This window comes from Dermochelys coriacea, chromosome 2 (genome assembly GCF_009764565.3).
Source record: "Dermochelys coriacea isolate rDerCor1 chromosome 2, rDerCor1.pri.v4, whole genome shotgun sequence".
NCBI classification, from domain to species: Eukaryota; Metazoa; Chordata; order Testudines; family Dermochelyidae; genus Dermochelys; species Dermochelys coriacea.
This window is the reverse complement of record NC_050069.1, coordinates 106,918,540-106,937,186: the sequence shown is the minus strand read 5'-3', so window position 1 is coordinate 106,937,186 and position 18,647 is coordinate 106,918,540. Positions and strand designations below refer to the sequence as shown.

Genomic DNA, 18,647 nt, shown 5'->3' with positions numbered 1-18,647 from the left:
CATTGTCCTGAGGTGGTGGGAGGGGACCAGTACCGAGGTGGAAGGGTTAGACTTTGTGGGGGTGGGAGGCAGAACAGATGGTCAAGCAGGAATGGAAGGCAAGGCGCACAGGTAGCACTGACCATGCAGCTCCTGAGCTAGGTCTCAGGAGGGCTATGAAATCTGGAGAAAAGTCATAACCGCTCCCTCTCATTTCTTACCCTCACCAGGAGACTTATTCTTGCAGATCCCAGCTCATTATTTTCATGGTCTCCACCCAGCTGGCATCCTGGATGGGGCCCTTGAGCACAGCTAAAGAAAGGTAATTTTTCAGAAGTTGAAGGAGGGGGCAATGAAGAGCTGTGATGAATTGATGTTATGGTCAGATAACTGGGGTGTGGGAACTGATAAAGCTATTGGATAACATTGAAAACAACAAGAAAAGATGTTCTTTTAATTGAGTCCTACTCCTACCTTTAACATAGCATCCTGGCAACACAGAGGAGACTTAAGAGATGGAGGGAATAATTGCAGTCCTGAATCTTTGAGCCAAGCTAAGCTGTGAGAACTGGGAAAGGGAGATTACCCTACACTACTTTGTTTTTCCTATACTAACATTGTCTGTCCTGATGTGGAAGAGGTGGGGAGCCCATGTTCTTTCTCCTCCACAGGCAGATCACTGATAATACTCTAGGGTGGGTAGGTGGATGTTGCTGAAGAGTAAGTGCCATCCATCCCCAAATTGTACAGACTGTGCCAAGGTTCAAATGACTATGGAGTTAGAAAACAGTTGATCATAGGGTTAAGGAATCAAGTGGATCCCTCTTGCCTCCTTCCCCTTCTAAGCCTGGACCTGATTTGTTGGGGCTCTGGGAGGTTCTGAAAGGACAGCAACAGCAACAGTAACAGGAAGCAGATTTTACCATCCCCTGTCTACTCTTTCTCCTGTAATGTCACAGCTAGGGAGCCAAGCTGCTGCCTACAGGACCAGAAGAGGAAGTTAGGAAATATCCTTACAGAGAAATCCTATAGAAAACTATTAAGTTTCTGTAAGTTCTTTGCACTGTCTTATAAAATTATAAATTCCTAGAGAATTATAAATATGCTATAGAATTCTACAGGATGGTTAAGAAACCCTATGGAAAGGATCTCTTGTCTGTATTAAATTATGTTGGTTTTAAAGTAATTTGAAACTTTAATAACTTTCTATAGAACTTTCTTGGCTTTCTCCCTATTAAATTCTATAGACACTTTCCATAAGGATTACAAAATATGATAATATTTTCTTTAAATCAACTAAAATGGGTTTATAAAGTCCAAGTTTAGTCTCCTAGGCCACCAATAACAACCTTCTAGTAAATGTTTATGGAAGAGCCATGCTTTTAAAAGCCAGTTAATAAATAAGTAACAAATAACTTTTACTGATATTTGTTTAAGACCCATCCTGCCGAGGTGTGCTTGGACAGGAGGAGTGCCTCCCCCACTGCATCATTCCCCTTACCCTGCAGAAGCCCCTTATAAGATATCTTACAGAGTTTGAGCCCTGCAGTGTGATGGAGCATATCCAGGGAACTGCCACTCTACTACATCAGCCTGAAGGAATTTAGTGGGTAAGTGAACGTTGGCTCCAGAGAGCCATTTCAGAGCAGGTGGAACTATGGGTCCGTCAGGGGCAGGAAAGAGTCAGGAGCTCCTAAGGCTGTGGAGAGGCATGGAGCCTATGCAGAGATGGCTAGAGATCTGGGGATCCAGAGGGCTGAACCCCATTCAACGTCCATGATGTGTAAGGGAGAAGCAGACACAGCCTTCCTCAAAGGAGTGATCAGATAGAGAATTGTGGAGTGTCCAGTCCTGATGATGAGAGTACCTGTGCAGATACCCCAGACTGCCTGATTTATCGGTCTTTTTGCTGAATGCTTCTGTTCTGGGGGCTCCCATTTCATGGTGGGGGCCTTTGGCTGAGGCTGCTTACAGCCTAAGCACTCCATTGAACATGTCAGAAACCTTTTGTCTAGAGTACAGTGTGGAGACCACAGTCAGCTGGCTGGGATATAGTTGTAATAAACAGCTTTCATGCTGTCAATTAACTGCCTCTCCTGTATGGCAGCTACTTTTTCCTTCCCCTACTTAAACCAACCAAGTGATTTTATTCAATTACCTAGAAGGTTAATGGGCTCTGGTAGCTTAGAATAGGTCCATTATGGATCTGAATGTTATATTTATCTAACAGATTGGCCACAGATTAAAAACTTGTAATTCATAGGTGTGATATCTCTAAAAGCCAGTAATTTGCAGGTATAGTGTTCTCTGTGTGACCAGCAACTTCTACTGAACAAATGCACACAAAGTTTTTCAAAAGCAGGGGCCTAAAGTTAGCCTTCTCAATCTGCAATTAGGCATCTAGCTATGTGACTGGCAGGATTTCCAGCAGTGTTCCCAATGAAATCAAATATATTTCTAAATTAAGACAATGGGAGTTGCTGGGTATCAGAACTTTTGAAAATCTTGTGACTTACAAATGAGTTCTTTAAGGGTCTGGCCCAAAGCCCATTGAAGTTAGTGGAAGTCTTTCCATTGATTTCAATGGTCTCTTGCTCAGGCCCTGACAGTCAAACATTAGGCACCCATTTTTGATATTTGGCAGTGCAATTCTCTCTCTCACTTCATCATAGATGTGACTTTAATTTCAAAGAAGAGTGGGAGAATCCTAGTAAATACTCTGGAACTTCTTTTTATAGTTTTGGTTTCAAGGGAACTTTTTGGAGTCTTGTAGGACATTTTTCTTTTAATTAAAATTCACATTTTTCATGCAAAATATAATTTAAGGAGCCCCCCCTGTTCCCCCCAAAAACCCTCATGCACGTGTATTTTTCAGAGTAAATGGACGTCTGTGCAATGCCAACATGAAGGATTTTTGTTTTAAATCAATCCTCCCTCTGCTTCTAGGTGTACTTGAATTTCTAGATCTACCCGTGTTTGAATAAAATACAAAAACGTGCAAACCAAAATCAGTCTTGCAGAACTGTATGCAAGAGGACTGCAAAGCATTGGCAGGGGGGAAAAATAGACCAAGACTTCAACAGCACTGTACAGACAGCTCCAAGGGCTAGGCGGGTGTAAATACTGCAGCCTGATATGCAGATGGCATTCAGACCACACACATCCCCCCCCCTAAACAGGACAGTCAGGTGATTTCGGTGGGCTTGGGATCAGGCCCTTAGGGAAGAGCCTCTGTGAGAGATGCTAAAAAAGACCCCCCCCCCCAGCCAGCGCTCTCTAGGTGGCCCGTCCACCCTGTATCGAGCAGACCAGGGGTCAATAGGGAAGCAGTTTCTAAGAGCACCCCCCCCATGTAATTAGCTCTCAGACACCAGAAAATGGGGGGGAGGGTGACTTTTAACTTGGGGAGGGGGGGTCGTGAGTGCTCTTCCCTCTCCCTCCCCCCTCCCCCCATGGCTCGGCCTCTGCCCTTCCTCTCACCTGGGCCCATGCGCGCGAGCGCAGGGCGTGTCTTCCCGCGGGCTCCTCTTCTGCAAACCTCCCCCCCCCCCCGCCCCCCCGGTCCGTCGCGGGGGCCAGGCAGAGGCGGCGGCGCGCTCCAGCGGCCGCGGCGAGTTGGGCGAGTTCTCTCCCGCCGCAGCACCATGGACAGCAGCCCCCTGGAGCGGCTGGACGCCGCCGGCTTCCTGCACATCTGGCAGCGCTTCGACGCCGACGGTGCGGGAGCTTGGCTCGCGCGGGGGGCGCGCTGAGTGTCGGGCGAGGCAAGGGGTCCCGGGCCTGGGAGGCCGGATGAGCTGGGCTGCGGGTGGCTGTGTGTGCGGGACTCCGTCGTGATGTAGCTGGGGCGTGGTGCCTAGGTGTGCGTGCCCCGTGCCGGCGTGAGGCACGGGGCTGTGGGGGCCTGAGTCTCTGTCCCCTTGAGCTGGGGCTTCATATAGGTCCGTGACTTGCTTCTGTGTTTGCCAGCGGCGGCCAGCGCCCCTCATAGCGCGCGAGCAGGTTGATAGCGTTAGCAGCGTGCAGCGAGAATCGGGACAAATGTCCTCTTTGCACACCAACGACGATTTAAAAAAAATCAAGGGCTTGCTGAGCATCCACCGGCACTGAGTAGCTGAATCAGTCCTTCCAGGAAATCCTGAATTTCCAAGGGTTAACCTTATATACATAAGGGAGGGGGGGGGAGTAACAATAAACTTACCTTGCAGAGAATGCACCCAGAGCACAAAATATTTGTCTGCTATGTTACTACTGCTGCTTCTTTTTTCCTTTTGGCCAAGAGCTCTGCAATATAATAAAGAAAAATTAAAAATATTAAAATGCTAAGAATTTGAATTAAATATAACAACTCCCAACTTTAGGCAATGTGCCATAAGATAGGAAGGATGAATAGACTTATTTAGGAATAAAGGGAACATTGCCGCAACTTGGTACAGTTTCTATAAACATTAAAATGGTTCTACAGGATGTAAGTTATGCTTAGAGTTAGAGCAATAATTATGTCTGATCAATAATGTATGTTTTAATTGTGTTTAGACAATGGTTACATAGAGGGGAAGGAGCTTGATAATTTTTTTCATCATCTGCTGAAGAAACTGGGCACATCTGTAAGTACTTCCCAAATTACATGCATATGAAGATAAGCATAATTGCGTTTTAAAAGGTTTTGTACTTTTTGCTCTGTGACTACTAGTTTCCTTAGTGAGAGCAAAGATAAAAGGTTTTATTTTCTCCTAGCAACAACAGGTGCTAGGAGAAACAGGTGCAATAACTCTACCAGTATTAGAGCTGTTTATTTTCAGTCCAACATCTGTTACTCACTCCAAGGTTATAGTTTAGGCACAAACCAAATCTCCTCTTTGAAAGGAAAATCCATTTAGATGAATAAAAATGGAACTGAAGCTCTCTAATATAGCATTTAGTCTTGGAGGGGAAAGTAACAGGTATTTATGCTTGATTCAAACCAGTGCTGATTTGTTAATATGATCATTGACTTTGGAAATAAAACTACCATAGAACTCTTCCTGCATTAATTTTAACCAGTGCTTATGAAGAGTTATGCCTTCATTCTTAGAACTGGCTAAAGGATAAACATATGAGTCAAACATATTGCTCATAAGATGAAGACTTGTGTATCTTTGTTTAGTTTGGTTTGATTTGGGTTTGGTTTTTTTGTAGCTCTGTTTCCTGCTATTTTTTAGTGCTTCTCATCTTATGCTGTCCACAAATCAAAATGTACAAAAAGTTTTATGCTAAAATCTCCCTTTCCCCTTTATTTTCAGTTCATACTTTGTCTTTGAATGTCACTATGTGCCAGAGAGAACTACTGCCACTGAATAAATCTGTCCTAGAATTTGCACAAAGATTACATTTAAAAAATTATCTTTTCACTACATGGTCAAATACAAGAAAAAAAAAGTCAGCATCTCTTAAAATAGAAGAAATGGACACAAAGCAAATAAATGTGAAGCAACTCCATTAAATAAAAACAGATAATAAAATAGGAAAAACAGGCTAGTTAAATCTGAACAGATTTCTGACTGCAATGTGCAAAATTAAGAATGGGGGTCTTATATACTCCAATTTGTAGTTATTCTAAACAAAAAGGAACTTTTGTTTCATTTGCAAAAAGAATAGTTTTATTATGAAATATTGCTGGCATGTATAGAAAAGTCTATTTAGAATTTAGATAGAAATTGCATAAAGGCAGAGAGGATTCAGAGACGAGGAATGAGAATGATTATGGATATTGAAAAATTCATATGAAGAGAGGTTGAAAAGACTGTGATTATTTATTTTAAAAAGGAGATGAAATTGAAGGCTTCCATTCTCCCTGTTTCATAACATTAAGAAAAAAGGGCTTTCAATGAAACTGAAAGGTGGCATATTCAAAACTGATAAAAGTATAATTGCACACAATGCAGGTTTTGACTAGAACTCATTGCCATAGGATGTTATCAAGACCAAGAACCTAGCAATATTCAAAGAGGGATCAACATTTATATAGATAAGACTATCTAGATTTATAACAATGCTAAAGAAAGTATTGGAAGGGATATGAGACTTCAAGCTTCGGTGTTTAAGCCAACCTTTAATTATGAAGTGTTAGGAGAAGAATTTCATAGTGCAGATTATCTGATGTTTGCCTGCTGTGGGGTTTCTTGCACCGTCTTCTGAAGTGTCTGGTGCTGGCCACTGTAGTACCGGACTAGATGGGCCATGAGACTGCTGCAGTATAGCAAGTCCTATGTTTCCGTGATTATGTATTGCACACAGAGGTCTATGTGAAGTCTGTTTTGTGACTTGAAATAGGTCATTACATACCAAAACAGTAATGCACAGAAACTAGTATGTACAGGGTTCATAATGGAACATATTTTTTCCCTCTGTTAAAGAAGGTACATAATGACAACTCTCATTATTGCCAAAAGTTATATGTTCAAATGATTTAATTTAAATCCACCTGCTTTTCCTTTCTGCATCTCTCATTTTCTATATCTACTGTTGCTATTATAAGAAAAAGTTTCACATAAATAAAAACCCTCTGAATTAAATTTAAGGAACAGATTATTCCACACTTGCTCATATGGAGAGTAGTATCTTGCTTTGCAAAGGAGTCTCAGTGAAATCAGTGGGACCGGTAAGGGGCTACTTTCCAGTAAGGGCGCCAGTAAGTGGCCCTTAGACAATATGATCATGCGTTGACTTGCATCCCTTCCCCTGGTATCCACCATTCAAGAAGGATATTGACAAATTGGAGAAGGTTCAGAGAAGAGCCACAAGAATTACTAACGTTTTAGAAAACATGCCTTATACTGATAGACTCAAGGAGCTCAATCTATTTAGTGTAACACAGAGAAGTGTAAGGAATGACTTGATTACAATGTATAAGTACTTACATGGAGAGCAAATATTTAATAACGGGCTTGTTGATCTAGCAGAGAAAAGTGTAACACAATCTAGTGGCTAGAAGTTGAAGCTAAACAAATTCATCCTGGAAATTAGGCATAAATTTTTAATGGTGAGAGTAGTCTGGAACAATTTACCCAAGGTCACAGTGGATTCTCCATCCCTGACAATTTTTAAGATATGCTCCAGGAATTGTTTTGAGGAAGTTCTATGGTCTGTGTTATAATCTGACCTCCTGTGTATGATCACAATGGTCCCTTCTGGCCTTGCAATCTATCATCTATTTTCAATTCTAATTGTTTAACTAAGGGCAAAATTATCTCAGATCTGTAGGGCAGTATTCAGTCTCATTATTTTGCTTTTCCTGCACGGGTGGATCTCCCATTGAGGCTACTGAGAAATACTGAGGCTGGGTAAGTCTGAGAGTAGAACTTTGTTTGGAAGCTCCTCAGGGGAAAGGACTCTTAAGCATCATGAGCATTGTAGCACTATATATGAATGACTTATTTTTGTATAATTATCATATAACATTATGTTTACCCACCGTTTTTCTTTCTGTACAAATCACCTATTCTGTACATGCTTCCTACTTATGTGTGAAGAACCCCTTCCCACAGTGGAAAAGGTCAAGGGCCCCCCTGGAACTATTTTTCATTACCCTAAAGAAACACATGGCCTACTGATATCAGCACAGGACTGGGAGTTAGGATCTCTGCATTTTAATCCTAGTTTTGACACTGATTCCTTTTATGAGCACTTACCCTCTATGCCTCTTCTACCCTCTGCTACAGAGAGACAATAACACTTAATGACATACCTTGCAGACACATTACAAGGATTAATTAGTTACTATTTCTAAAGTGCTATACAAGTGATAAATAACATTATCAGCTCTGGAAGTTGTCTCTGCTTGAACAGTGAACAGTTTCATAATTATATTTTTTTCAACCTCCGCTCTCTAAGCTATTATTTTCCCCTAATGACCATTGTAGTCTGCAACTCTGTTATTTTTCCCAGCTACATCTTCGTCTGACATTAAATGCAAGAGCATCAAAGCAGCTGGGGAAACAATTAAAGGCAGAGACTATGAGCCACTTGAGAATCAGATTTGTGGATTACGATCACTGAGCAAGAAAGAGGATTCAGAATGTGTCACTAGTGGAGATGGGTCCAAACCAAAGTCTTGAATCTAAATATCCTTGAACTTTTGGGGGTGTTCTGAAACAAAGGAAGATATGAATTTTGCAGAGGGCCCCTAACTGTATAATGGGCCAAACCCAATCCCAGATCCAACCCCCTTTTCCTTATCTAACTTTGAAAAGCTATTAGGTCACACAGTTCTACCATAACTCCTTTGATTTGCAAGTAGATGTAGATTAATGTCCACTTCACCTTGAATCGTCCCTTGAAATATGTTACTTACTTATGCTAAACAATGTCTTCAAACCTTGTATTTAGCAGTAACACTTCAAGTTAGTTTCCTAGGCCTGAAGAAGAGCTCTGTGTAAGTTTAAAAGCTTGTAGTGACAGCTTCCCTTGTAACTTTTAGCCCAGTGACTAGCATATTCACCTGGATGTGGGAGACCTGGGTTCCATGTCCTCCCCTTCCCTGCCTGATGAGGAGCAAGGATCTGAATGTGGGTTTTTCCAGTTCTCAGGTGAGTGCTCTAACCACTGAGCTATGGAATAGTCTGATGTGGAGCTCTCGCCTATTGAAGCTGGTTCACTGTGGACAAATCATTAAATATGCACTTGGCCAGAGAGAGAAGTGAAAGGAACCATAGTCCAGTGTTTAGGGCACTCACCTGAGAAGTGGGAAACTCATGTTCAAATCCCTGTTCCCCATCAAGCAGAAGGGAGAACTGAACCTAGGTCTCCCATAGCATGGATGAGTGACCTAGAGGTTAGAAGGGAGGCTGCCTCCTTCTTCCCCCATCCATTGTGTGCATTTGTGTGTACTCTGATAGTGCCTACCGAAGTGCATCCTGTATACGACACAGGGGAGGGAACACTTAGTTTAAGGATCCTGCTGGAGCTTAGGCTTGATGCTGCTGCCCTGCCCAGTAATGGGGTGCACTAGGGGAAGGGATTACTTGCACCATCTCAACGCATAGAGGTTGAGCACACTCCCCACAAAGCCCCAAGGGCATTATGCCTGCTCTTAGCCTCCATAGTCTTCTTGTAATTGTGCGCTTCCTCCCACAATTTGTTATTTCAAATAGATCCCTTCAGGTGTTCAGACATTAAGTAGTAAGTCGTACGAATTAAGGCTTATATCCAAAATATGAACTAGCCTCAAAGCCATCCCAATACAATCTTTCCTTTCCACTTTCCCAAAGAGTCACTGGTAGAAAAGAACATCACAGAATGACTGAAATCTGGGCTCTGGTGATTAGAGGAAACAAGAAGTCAAAAACTCCTAATTGAATGAAAACACCCTTCCTGCATCCCTCTCCAGACTAAACCAGTGGCCTATTTTCTCAAGCACCTCAGCAGATCTCAGCTATTGCATATGTATATTCATGTATATATTTGACATATCTTTTGTCAACTTTGACCTCCTGGACCTATTCCTTTTTCTGTTCCTTAGTTTTAAGGCAAGACGTTGTATGTATTTAGAAGTCTCTGCAAAAACAAGCTAAGAATACTGTTGGGAACAAAAAATAGACAAAAATGAATGTTTTCTATATTCAAAGTCGTGTCTAAAGAAGACCATGGCTAGGGAAAAGAAGCAGAACAGCAAGCTTGTCAAAAGCCAAGCCATGCAAACTAAAAGGTGTAAGATTCTTGCTTGACAGATAAAGTCTGCTGCAGGAAAAAACATTTCCCATGTGTGATTGATATCCAAAGAGGAGGAGGAAGAGGAATGAGTGTAAATCCAAGACACTGCAGCGAGGTGGGCAAACTACGGCCCTCCAGATGTTTTAATCTGGTCCTCAAGCTCCCACTGGGGAGTGGGGTCCAGGGCTTGCCTCACTCCATGCGGCTCCCAGAAGCAGTGGCATGTCCCACCTCCAGCTCCTACGCGTAGGGGCAGCCAAGGGGCTCTGCAAGCTGCCCCAGCAGCTCTCATTCACCGGGAACTGCAGCCAATGGGAGCTGTAGAGGCAGCGCCTGTAGACAGGGCAGCGCACAGAGCTGCCTGGCCGTGCCTCCATGTAGCAGCTGGCGGGGGGACATGCCACTGCTTCTGGGAGCTGCTTGAGGTAAGCACTGCCCAGAGCCTGCATCCCTGACTCCCTGCTGCACCCTAACCCCCTGCCCCAGCCCTGATCCCCCTCCTGCCCTCCAAACCCCTTGGTCCCAGCCTGGAGCCCCCTTCTGCACCCCAAAACCCTCATCCCCACCCCAGAGCCCTCACTCCCCAACACCCAACTCATGAGTTTTTATGGCCCGCCATACAATTTCCATACCCAGATATGGCCCTCGGGCCAAAAAGTTTGCCCACCTCTGCACTACAGTGATGGGGGCTATAGAAAATGTTAAACTAAATAAAGGGCCAAATTCTCCACTGGCACATCTCCCCTGTAATCACTGGAGTTATTCCAGCAGAAAATTTGGCCCAGTATATGGAGGAGTACATTACATTCCAACTAACTTTAAAATTTTCTAGTTTTAAATCTCTCTTCCTCTTTCTCTGGTAGTTTAACTAAAATAAAGAAACCAATACATTATATTTTAAAAAATGTAATATTTAAGGAACTAAGACTAATATAGAAAAGATGCTTATTCTAAAGTTAAAATATATATTGTCACAGTGCAAGGCCACTGCATCTTTGTTCCCCCTCCATAGTCCAGTGAGAACACCCACTCTCAGGCCTTTGGCTCGCCAGTAGTCACCTCTCTTGGGAAGAGACATGTCTCACTCCCTCCTGGCTGGGGTTATTTCCTGGTTGCACAATTCACTGCCTGCACTATGAGTTCCCCAGCAAGTCAAACTGCCTAAGCAGGCCTGCTTTGTTTTTCTCCTCACAGGCTATAAAAAGCATAATTGCCCACAGTTATACAACACCACACAGCTTTCCTAAGCAAGCATGGTTATTCTTAAGGTGAAAGCGTTAGAGAAAATATATTAAAGTATTAAAAGAACTTACACCCATGCTAATAAGCTTACTAGAGATCACCCCCGAATCTTCCAGCCTCATCAAGGGTTTTTTCTGCAGCCATAGGTTCATAACAACTATTAGCTCAGAATAAGTGCACCCATGAATCTCAGAGTCACTCCTACCATTTGGGCCTCTGACCTTGTCCTCATGTAACAGGTGATCAGCAGACAAAAGTTCCCCTCCTCAGGGCAGAGCTTCAAAAGATTGAGCTCTTGCATAACCTGAGGGGGTAATATTTGTATGCGCCTCCTCCTTCAGATTTCCTGGGAAACCCACTTAATTTTAAAAGTTCACATGGTTTCAAGTAGTCCTTTGACGCTCATAACGCTTCCCCAAATTTACGTTAGTCATGTTTTCCTCCTAACAAGTTACTTACAGTCCCACAATAATACATTAACATTTGCATTTTTAATACAGTAAACTCCTAAAATACTTAAACTTACTTCTGTAGGGTTTGTCTGGGATACTGCTGGAAGTTGCCACTTCTGTCATATGTATATAAGTCCTGTTTTCCAGCATGACTTTAGTTCCATTTTTGTGCTCGCTGGGTTTTTTTGAGGGGAAATACCTACTGGTTCATTTTGCACCCACAATCAATTGTAGATACAGTTGGTAAGAGCCGATACTCAGCCGACCATACCGGCAGGGCCGCTGATGATGGGGGCCAAAACGGGCAGCTTCTCCAGGGCCCGGGAATTTAAATCACCAACAGAGCCCTGGTGCTCCCTGCTGCTGCTGCTAGCGCACCAGCAGCCAGAGCCCCAGGCCTTTTAAATTGCTGCCAGAGCCACGGGGTAGCGGTAGCAGTGGCCAAGAGCCCCGGGCCCTTTAAATTGTTGCTGGAGCTCCAGGCAGCACAGGCCATGCAGGGCTGAAGGGCTGGCTGGGGGATTGTGGCCCCAGCCCTGCCCCTTCTGCCCAAGGCCTACCCATTCTGGGGCCCCAGAGCCATCCTCCCACCTTGCTCAGGACCCCAGCCGCCCTGCGTACTGTAAGTCCCTTAAGTTACTTTCACCCCTGCATGTGGTCATATACATGCCTAAGATTTGTGAAGAAATTAATTGGGCCATCAAATATTTGTGCCCACAATTTGTGGGTGCAAGTAGAAGGCTAGCTTTTTTTAAAAAGAGGCTATTGTAGTTATTCTGCATAGGAGGCACTTAGCATATGGCAGATTCAGGCTCTCACATGAGTTCAGTTCTCACTGGCTTCTGTGGGAGCTGCATTGACTAAGATCTCAATCCGGCATCTGGCTCCATGTGGACACAGGGCTTTGCATGCATGGAGCCTGTTAAAGGATCAGATTCTAAGGCCTGGTCTACACTAAGAGTTGAGGTCAAATTTAGCAGCGTTATCTCAATTTAAACCTGCACCCATCCACATGATGAAGCCCTTTTTTTCGTCTTAAAAGTTTCTTAAAATCAATTTTTTTACTCCATCCCCGAAGAGGGGATTAGCACTGAAATCGGCCTTGCCAGGTCAAATTTGGGGTAGTGTGGACGCAATTCGACAGTATTGGCCTCCAGGAGCTATCCCAGAGTGCTCAGTTGTGACTGCTCTGGACAGCGCTCTCAACTCAGATGCACTGGCCAGGAATACGTGAAAAGGCCTGTGAACTTCTGAATCTCATTTCCTGTTTGGCCAGCACGGCGAGCTCACCTCCACAGGTCACCATGCAGAGCCCATCATCACAGGAGACCATGCAATCCCAGAATTGCCGAAGAGCTCCAGTATGGACCAAATGGGAGGTATGGGATCTGGTTGCTGTATGGGGAGACGAATCCGTGCTGGCAGAATTCCGTTCGAAAAGACGAATGCCAAAATATTTGAAAAAATCTCCAATGGCATGAAGGACAGAGGCTATAACAGGGACCCACAGCAGTACCGCGTGAAAATTAAGGAGCTCAGGCAAGCCTACCAAAAAATCAGAGAGGCAAACAGCCGCTCCGGTTCAGCGCCCCAGACATGCCGCTTCTATGATGAGCTGCATGCCATTCTAGGGGGCAAATTCACCACTTCCCCACCCTGTGCTTTGACTCCGTCCAAGTAGTGGGAGGCAACATGGAAGCGGGTTTTGGGGGCGAGGAAGATAATGATGATGAGGAGGTTGTAGATAGCTCACAGCAAGGAAGCGAAGAAACCGGTTTCCCCAACAACCAGGATCTGTTTATCACACTGGACCTGGAGCCAGTACCCCCCGAACCCATCCAAGATGGGCTCCTGGACCCTGAAGGTGGAGGAGGGACCTCTGGTGAGTGTACTTTTGTAAATATTATACATGGTTTAAAAGCAATAGTGTTTAATGATTAATTTGCCCTGGCATTCGCGGCCAGTATAGCTACTGGAAAAGTCTGTTAACGTGTCTGGGGATGGAGCGGAAATCCCCCAGGGACATCTCCATAAAGCTCTCCTGGATGTACTTCCAAAGCCTTTGCAAAAGGTTTCTGGGGAGGGCAGCCTTATTCTGTCCTCCATGTTAGGACACTTTACCACGCCAGGCCAGTAGCATGTAGTTGGGAATCATTGCAGAACAAAGCATTGCAGTGTATGGTCCTGGTGTTTGCTGGCATTCAAACAACATCCGTTCTTTATCTCTCTTTGTTACCCTCAGGAGAGTGATATCATTCATGGTCAGCTGGTTGAAACTGGGTGGTTTTAGTAAGCAGACATTCAGAGGTGCCCATTCCTGCTGGGCTGTTTGCCTGTGGCTGAACAGAAATCTTCCCTGCTGTTAGCCATGCGGGGGGAGAGGGGTGAAGCCATCATCCCAGAGAATTGTGTGTGTGGGAGGGGGAGGGTTAGTTGGGTTTCTGTTGCACGTGAACCCGGAAACCGCAGCCCCTCCTTTTAAATTGCCAACCCATTTTAAATGGCCAACCCAACAGCTACTTTGTATGGGAAATGAGGGCGCTGCTGTTTGAAACCATTCCCACATGTTATGAAGGTTAAAGAAGCCAAAAGACTGTAGCTTACCATGGCTGCCTGCAAGCCAAATTCTGTTGCCTGGCCCTGCGTGAGTGATCTCTCACACCAAACCGGCATACCCTCAATAAGAGGCAAAATACGACCTTGTAATGAAAGCACATGTGCTATGTAATGTTAACAACAAGATTTACCGTGAAAAAGTGTACCCGTTGTTCTATAAAATGTGTCTTTTTAACTACCACTCTCCCTTTTTTTTCCCTCTACCAGCTGCATATGTTTCTCCTTCCCAGAGGCTAGCGAAGATTAGAAGATGAAAAAAATGCATTTGCAATGAAATGTTCTCTGACCTCCTGCTGTCCTCCCACACTGACCAAGCACAGCAAAATACATGGAGGCAGACAATCTCAGAGTGCAGAAAAACACAATATGACTGTGTGGAGAGGTGGCAGGCTGAAGATGGTAAGTGGCATCAGCTTGCTGAAAGAAGGCAGGTGTCAATGCTCAGGCTGCTGGAGGATCAAACTCATATGCTCCAGCGAATGGTTGAGCTGCAGGAAAGGCAGCAGGAGCACAGACTGCCGCTGCAGCACCTGTGTAACCAACCGCCCTCCTCTCCAAGTTCCATAGCCTCCTCACCCAGATGCCCAAGAATGCGGTGCGGGGGCTTCCAGCCACCAAGCCACTCCACCCCAGAGGATTGCCCAAGCAACAGAAGGCTGGCATTCAATAAGTTTTAAAGTTTTTAAGTGCTGTGTGGCCTTGTCCTTCCTCCTCTATCACCCCTCCCGGTTGGCAGTTATCCCCCTATTTGTGTGATGAATAAATAAAGAATGCATGAATGTGAAGAAACAATGACTTTATTGCCTCTGCAAGCAGTGATCGAAGTGGGGAGGGGAGGGTGCTTAGCTTACAGGAAAGTAGAGTGAACCCGGGGGTGCTTTCCATCAAGGAGAAACAAACAGAACTTTCACACCATAGCCTGGCCATTCCTGAAACTGGTTTTCAAAGCTTCTTTGATGCGCACTGCACCCTCCTGTACTCTTCTAACTGCCCTGATGTCTGGCTGCACGTAATCAGTGACCAGGCAATTTGCCTCAACCTCCCACCCTCCATAAACGTCTCCCCCTTACTCTCACAGATATTGTGGAGCACACAGCAAGCAGTAATAACAATGGGAATATTGGTTTGGCTGAGATCTAAACGACTCAGTAAACTGCACCAGTGTGCTTTTAAACGCCCAAATGCACATTCTACCACCATTCTGCACTTGCTCAGCCTATAGCTGAACAGCTCCTGACTATTTTCCAGGCTGCCTGTATATGGCTTCATGAGCCATGGCATTAAGGAGTAGGCTGGGACCCAAAGGATAACTATAGGCATTTCAACATCCCCAACAGTTATTTTCTGGTCTGGAAAGTAAGTCCCTTGCTGCAGCTGTTGAAACAGACCAGAGTTCCTGAAGATGCGAGCGTCATGTACCTTTCCCGGCCATCCCACATTGATGTTGGTGAAACATCCCTTGTGATCCACCAGTGCTTGCAGCACTATTGAAAAGTACCCCTTGCAGTTTATGTACTCGCTGGCTTGGTGCTCTGGTGCCAAGATAGGGATATGGGTTCCGTCCATGGCCCCACCATAGTTAGGGAATCCCATTGCAGCAAAGCCATCCACTATGACCTGCACATTTCCCAGGGTCACTACCCTTGATATCAGCAGCTCAGTGATTGCGTTAGCTACTTGCATCACAGCAGCCCCTACGGTAGATTTGCCCACTCCAAATTGATTCCTGACTGACCGGTAGCTGTCTGGAGTTGCAAGCTTCCACAGGGCTATCGCCACTCACTTATCAACTATGAGGGCTGCTCTCATCTTGATATTCTTGCGCTTCAGGGCAGGGGAAAGCAAGTCACAAAGTTCCATGAAAGTGCCCTTATGCATGCGAAAGTTTCGCAGCCACTGGGAATCATCCCAGACCTGCAACACTATGCGGTCACACCAGTCTGTGCTTGTTTCCCGGGCCCAGAATCTGCATTCCATGCCATGAACCTGCCCAACTGACACCATGATGTGCAGATTGCCGGGGCCCATACTTTGTGAGAAGTCTCTGTCCATGTCCTCATCACTCTTGTCACTGCGCTGCAGTCGCTTCCTCCTCACCTGATTTTGCTTTTCTTGTGGATTATGGTTCTGCAAATCCTGCTGGATAATGTGCATGGTGTTTATAGTGCTCATAATTGCCAGGGTGATCTGAGCGGGCTCCATGTTCCCAGTGCTATGGCTTCTGCGCTGAAAAAAGGCGTGAAACAATTGTCTGCTGTTGCTCTGACGGAGGGAGGGGCGACTGATAACATGGCTTACAGGGTTGGCTTACAGGGAATTAAAATCAACAAAGGGGGTGGCTTTGCATCAAGGAGAAACCGAATGGCCCCCCTCAAGGATAGAACTCAAAACCCTGGGTTTAGCAGGCTGTTGATTTCAGAGAGGGAGGGAGGAGAAAATTAATGCAAAACAAATCTGGTCTATTTCTTGTTTTGATCCACTTCATCTATCTTTATACATCTTGCTGGCAGCAGATGGTACAGTACGACTGCTGGCCATCGTCATCTCCTGGGTGCTCGGCAGAAGACGGTGCAGTATGTCTGCTGGCCATCGCCGTCTCCTGGCTGCTCATTAGAAGACGGTGCAGTACGACTGCCGGCAGGACTGAATCGCCATGAGACGAAACTTAAAAGGGAAATGATCTGGCTGAATCACTCCCATGTCTGCCCAGGAGCCCCTGACCGACCTCACCGAGGTTGGCTAAAAGAGCACCCTGGAGTATGGCAACAATGGCTACCAGTCATACTGCACTGTCTGCTGCCAAGAGGCAACAAGCGGCTGCTGTGTAGCAATGCAGTACCACGTCTGTCCACACCCAGGAGACATATGGTGACGGTGAACGGAGAGGGCTCCATGTTTGCCATAGTATGGCATCTGCATGGGCAACCCCGGGGAAAAAGGCACGAAACAATTCTCTGCTGTTGCTTTCACGGAGGAAGGGAGGGAAGGGGGGGCCTGACAACATGTACCCAGAACCACCCGCGACAATGTTTTTGCCCCATCAGGCACTGGGATTTCTATCCAGAATTCAAATGGGCGGCGGAGATTGCGGCAACTGTGGGATAGCTATCCACAGTGCAACGCTCTGGAAGTTGACGGTTGCCTCGGTACTGTGGACACATTCTGCCGACTACATGCACTTAGAGCATTTGTGTGGGGACACTCACAATCGACTGTATAAAAACGCTTTCTACAAAACCGACTTCTATATATTCAAACTAATTTCGTAGTGTAGACATACCCCAAGTGAGATCTGAATTAGTCCAAGGATTTATTGTTCCAATTTGGCAGACACTGACAGCTAGCTGCAGACAGAATTGAATGGTGCAGTCTGCCTGGCTTTTGTACCAATGAACAAGGGAAGTTGGGAATTTAAAAACAAAAAAATTACTTGCAAACAAGCATCTTTCAGTGCTTTAGTCTTTTTTTTCCTTACATGTGTTGTACGTACTTAATTGTAGGGAACAATTCTATTTTCTATCTCCTCATGTGGGGGGAGAATGTTAATGACATGACCTGTTCTTGATTAAAGTGATACTCTCAAGGTTGGCATATCCTAAATTAGACCTACCCTTACATCAAGTTCTAAAGTCCCTGTGATTCTCTGCACATTTTATTTTTTCCAAAACAAATGATTCATCACTGCGTTTTCATTAAAATAAATCACTACCAGCAGCACAGCCCTCTTAACAAGGAAAGAAATATGAGAGAACGTGGGGGCAAGGGCACCCAAAAGAAAAAAATGTGATAAAAGGAGAGAGATTATTGTCAAGTTTCCAGAAGGTTATGGACAACCATCCTTAAGAAATTAAACACTTTGGGAATAAAAAGGTGAACATGTCCTTTCCATCATAATGAGAAGTATTAATATGTCAATTACCTTTCTGATGTGAAATATTTTTAAACGATTTTTCACAAAATTGAAGGACAGGATCAGATGTGAACAGGGGAAAATGTACTTACTATGGTGGGTTGAATTACAGTAGTTTTTCCATGCAAAGCTTTGTGGAGTATTATCCTTAATAAGAAATGTTCTTATAAAAAAAATTGTCCTTAAATCAAGTGATTTATGAGAAACGCCATGTGCCGTATTTTTTACAGATGTTTGTTTTCATGGCAAAATTATATAATCTTTTGTTTGCTAATAACATACATGTTACGGACTTGATCCTAAAAAGTGGTGTGCCTTCAATTACCATAGACTTCGTTGGCCATTGAGGATGCTCAGCTGCTCTCAAGAGATACTCAGCACTCCGCTGGATTGGGACCTAAGCCAATGCCTTTGAAGTTTTATTGTTCACATGATGATAGCTAAGGGGTAAAAGTAAAAATCCCTCTTCCAGGCTTGGTTCAGTCACCATTATAATCTAATCTAATACTTTCATACCCTTGGCTCCTGAATTTGCAGACTTGGTGTCATTTTTGATTCCTCCTCAAATAGCCACCATCTCCATATGCCTAAGTTTGAGCAAAGTTTGAAGCAATTCTTATTTTATCTGATCCTGTTTGCCCCTTTCTACAGAAGAAAAATTCCCTTAATTATACTCACACTGTGTTTTGACTAGGGCTGTCAAGCAATTAAAAAAATTAATCGCATGATTAATCACGCTGTTAAACAATAAGAGAATA

The 18,647-nt window shown here is 44.5% G+C and overlaps 1 protein-coding gene across 1 annotated transcript in view; it reads left to right on the top strand.

The window, feature by feature from the left end:
• Positions 1 to 3,481: 3,481 nt before the first annotated feature.
• The window catches only part of SCGN (secretagogin, EF-hand calcium binding protein), a 53,200-nt gene continuing 38,034 nt past the window's right edge, over positions 3,482 to 18,647 (top strand). The window contains exons 1-2 of the mRNA XM_038388214.2: positions 3,482 to 3,696; positions 4,516 to 4,586. Of these exons, the coding sequence (XP_038244142.1) occupies positions 3,624 to 3,696; positions 4,516 to 4,586 (144 nt within the window). The 5' untranslated portion in view covers positions 3,482 to 3,623. The remainder of the gene's footprint in view (positions 3,697 to 4,515; positions 4,587 to 18,647) is intronic.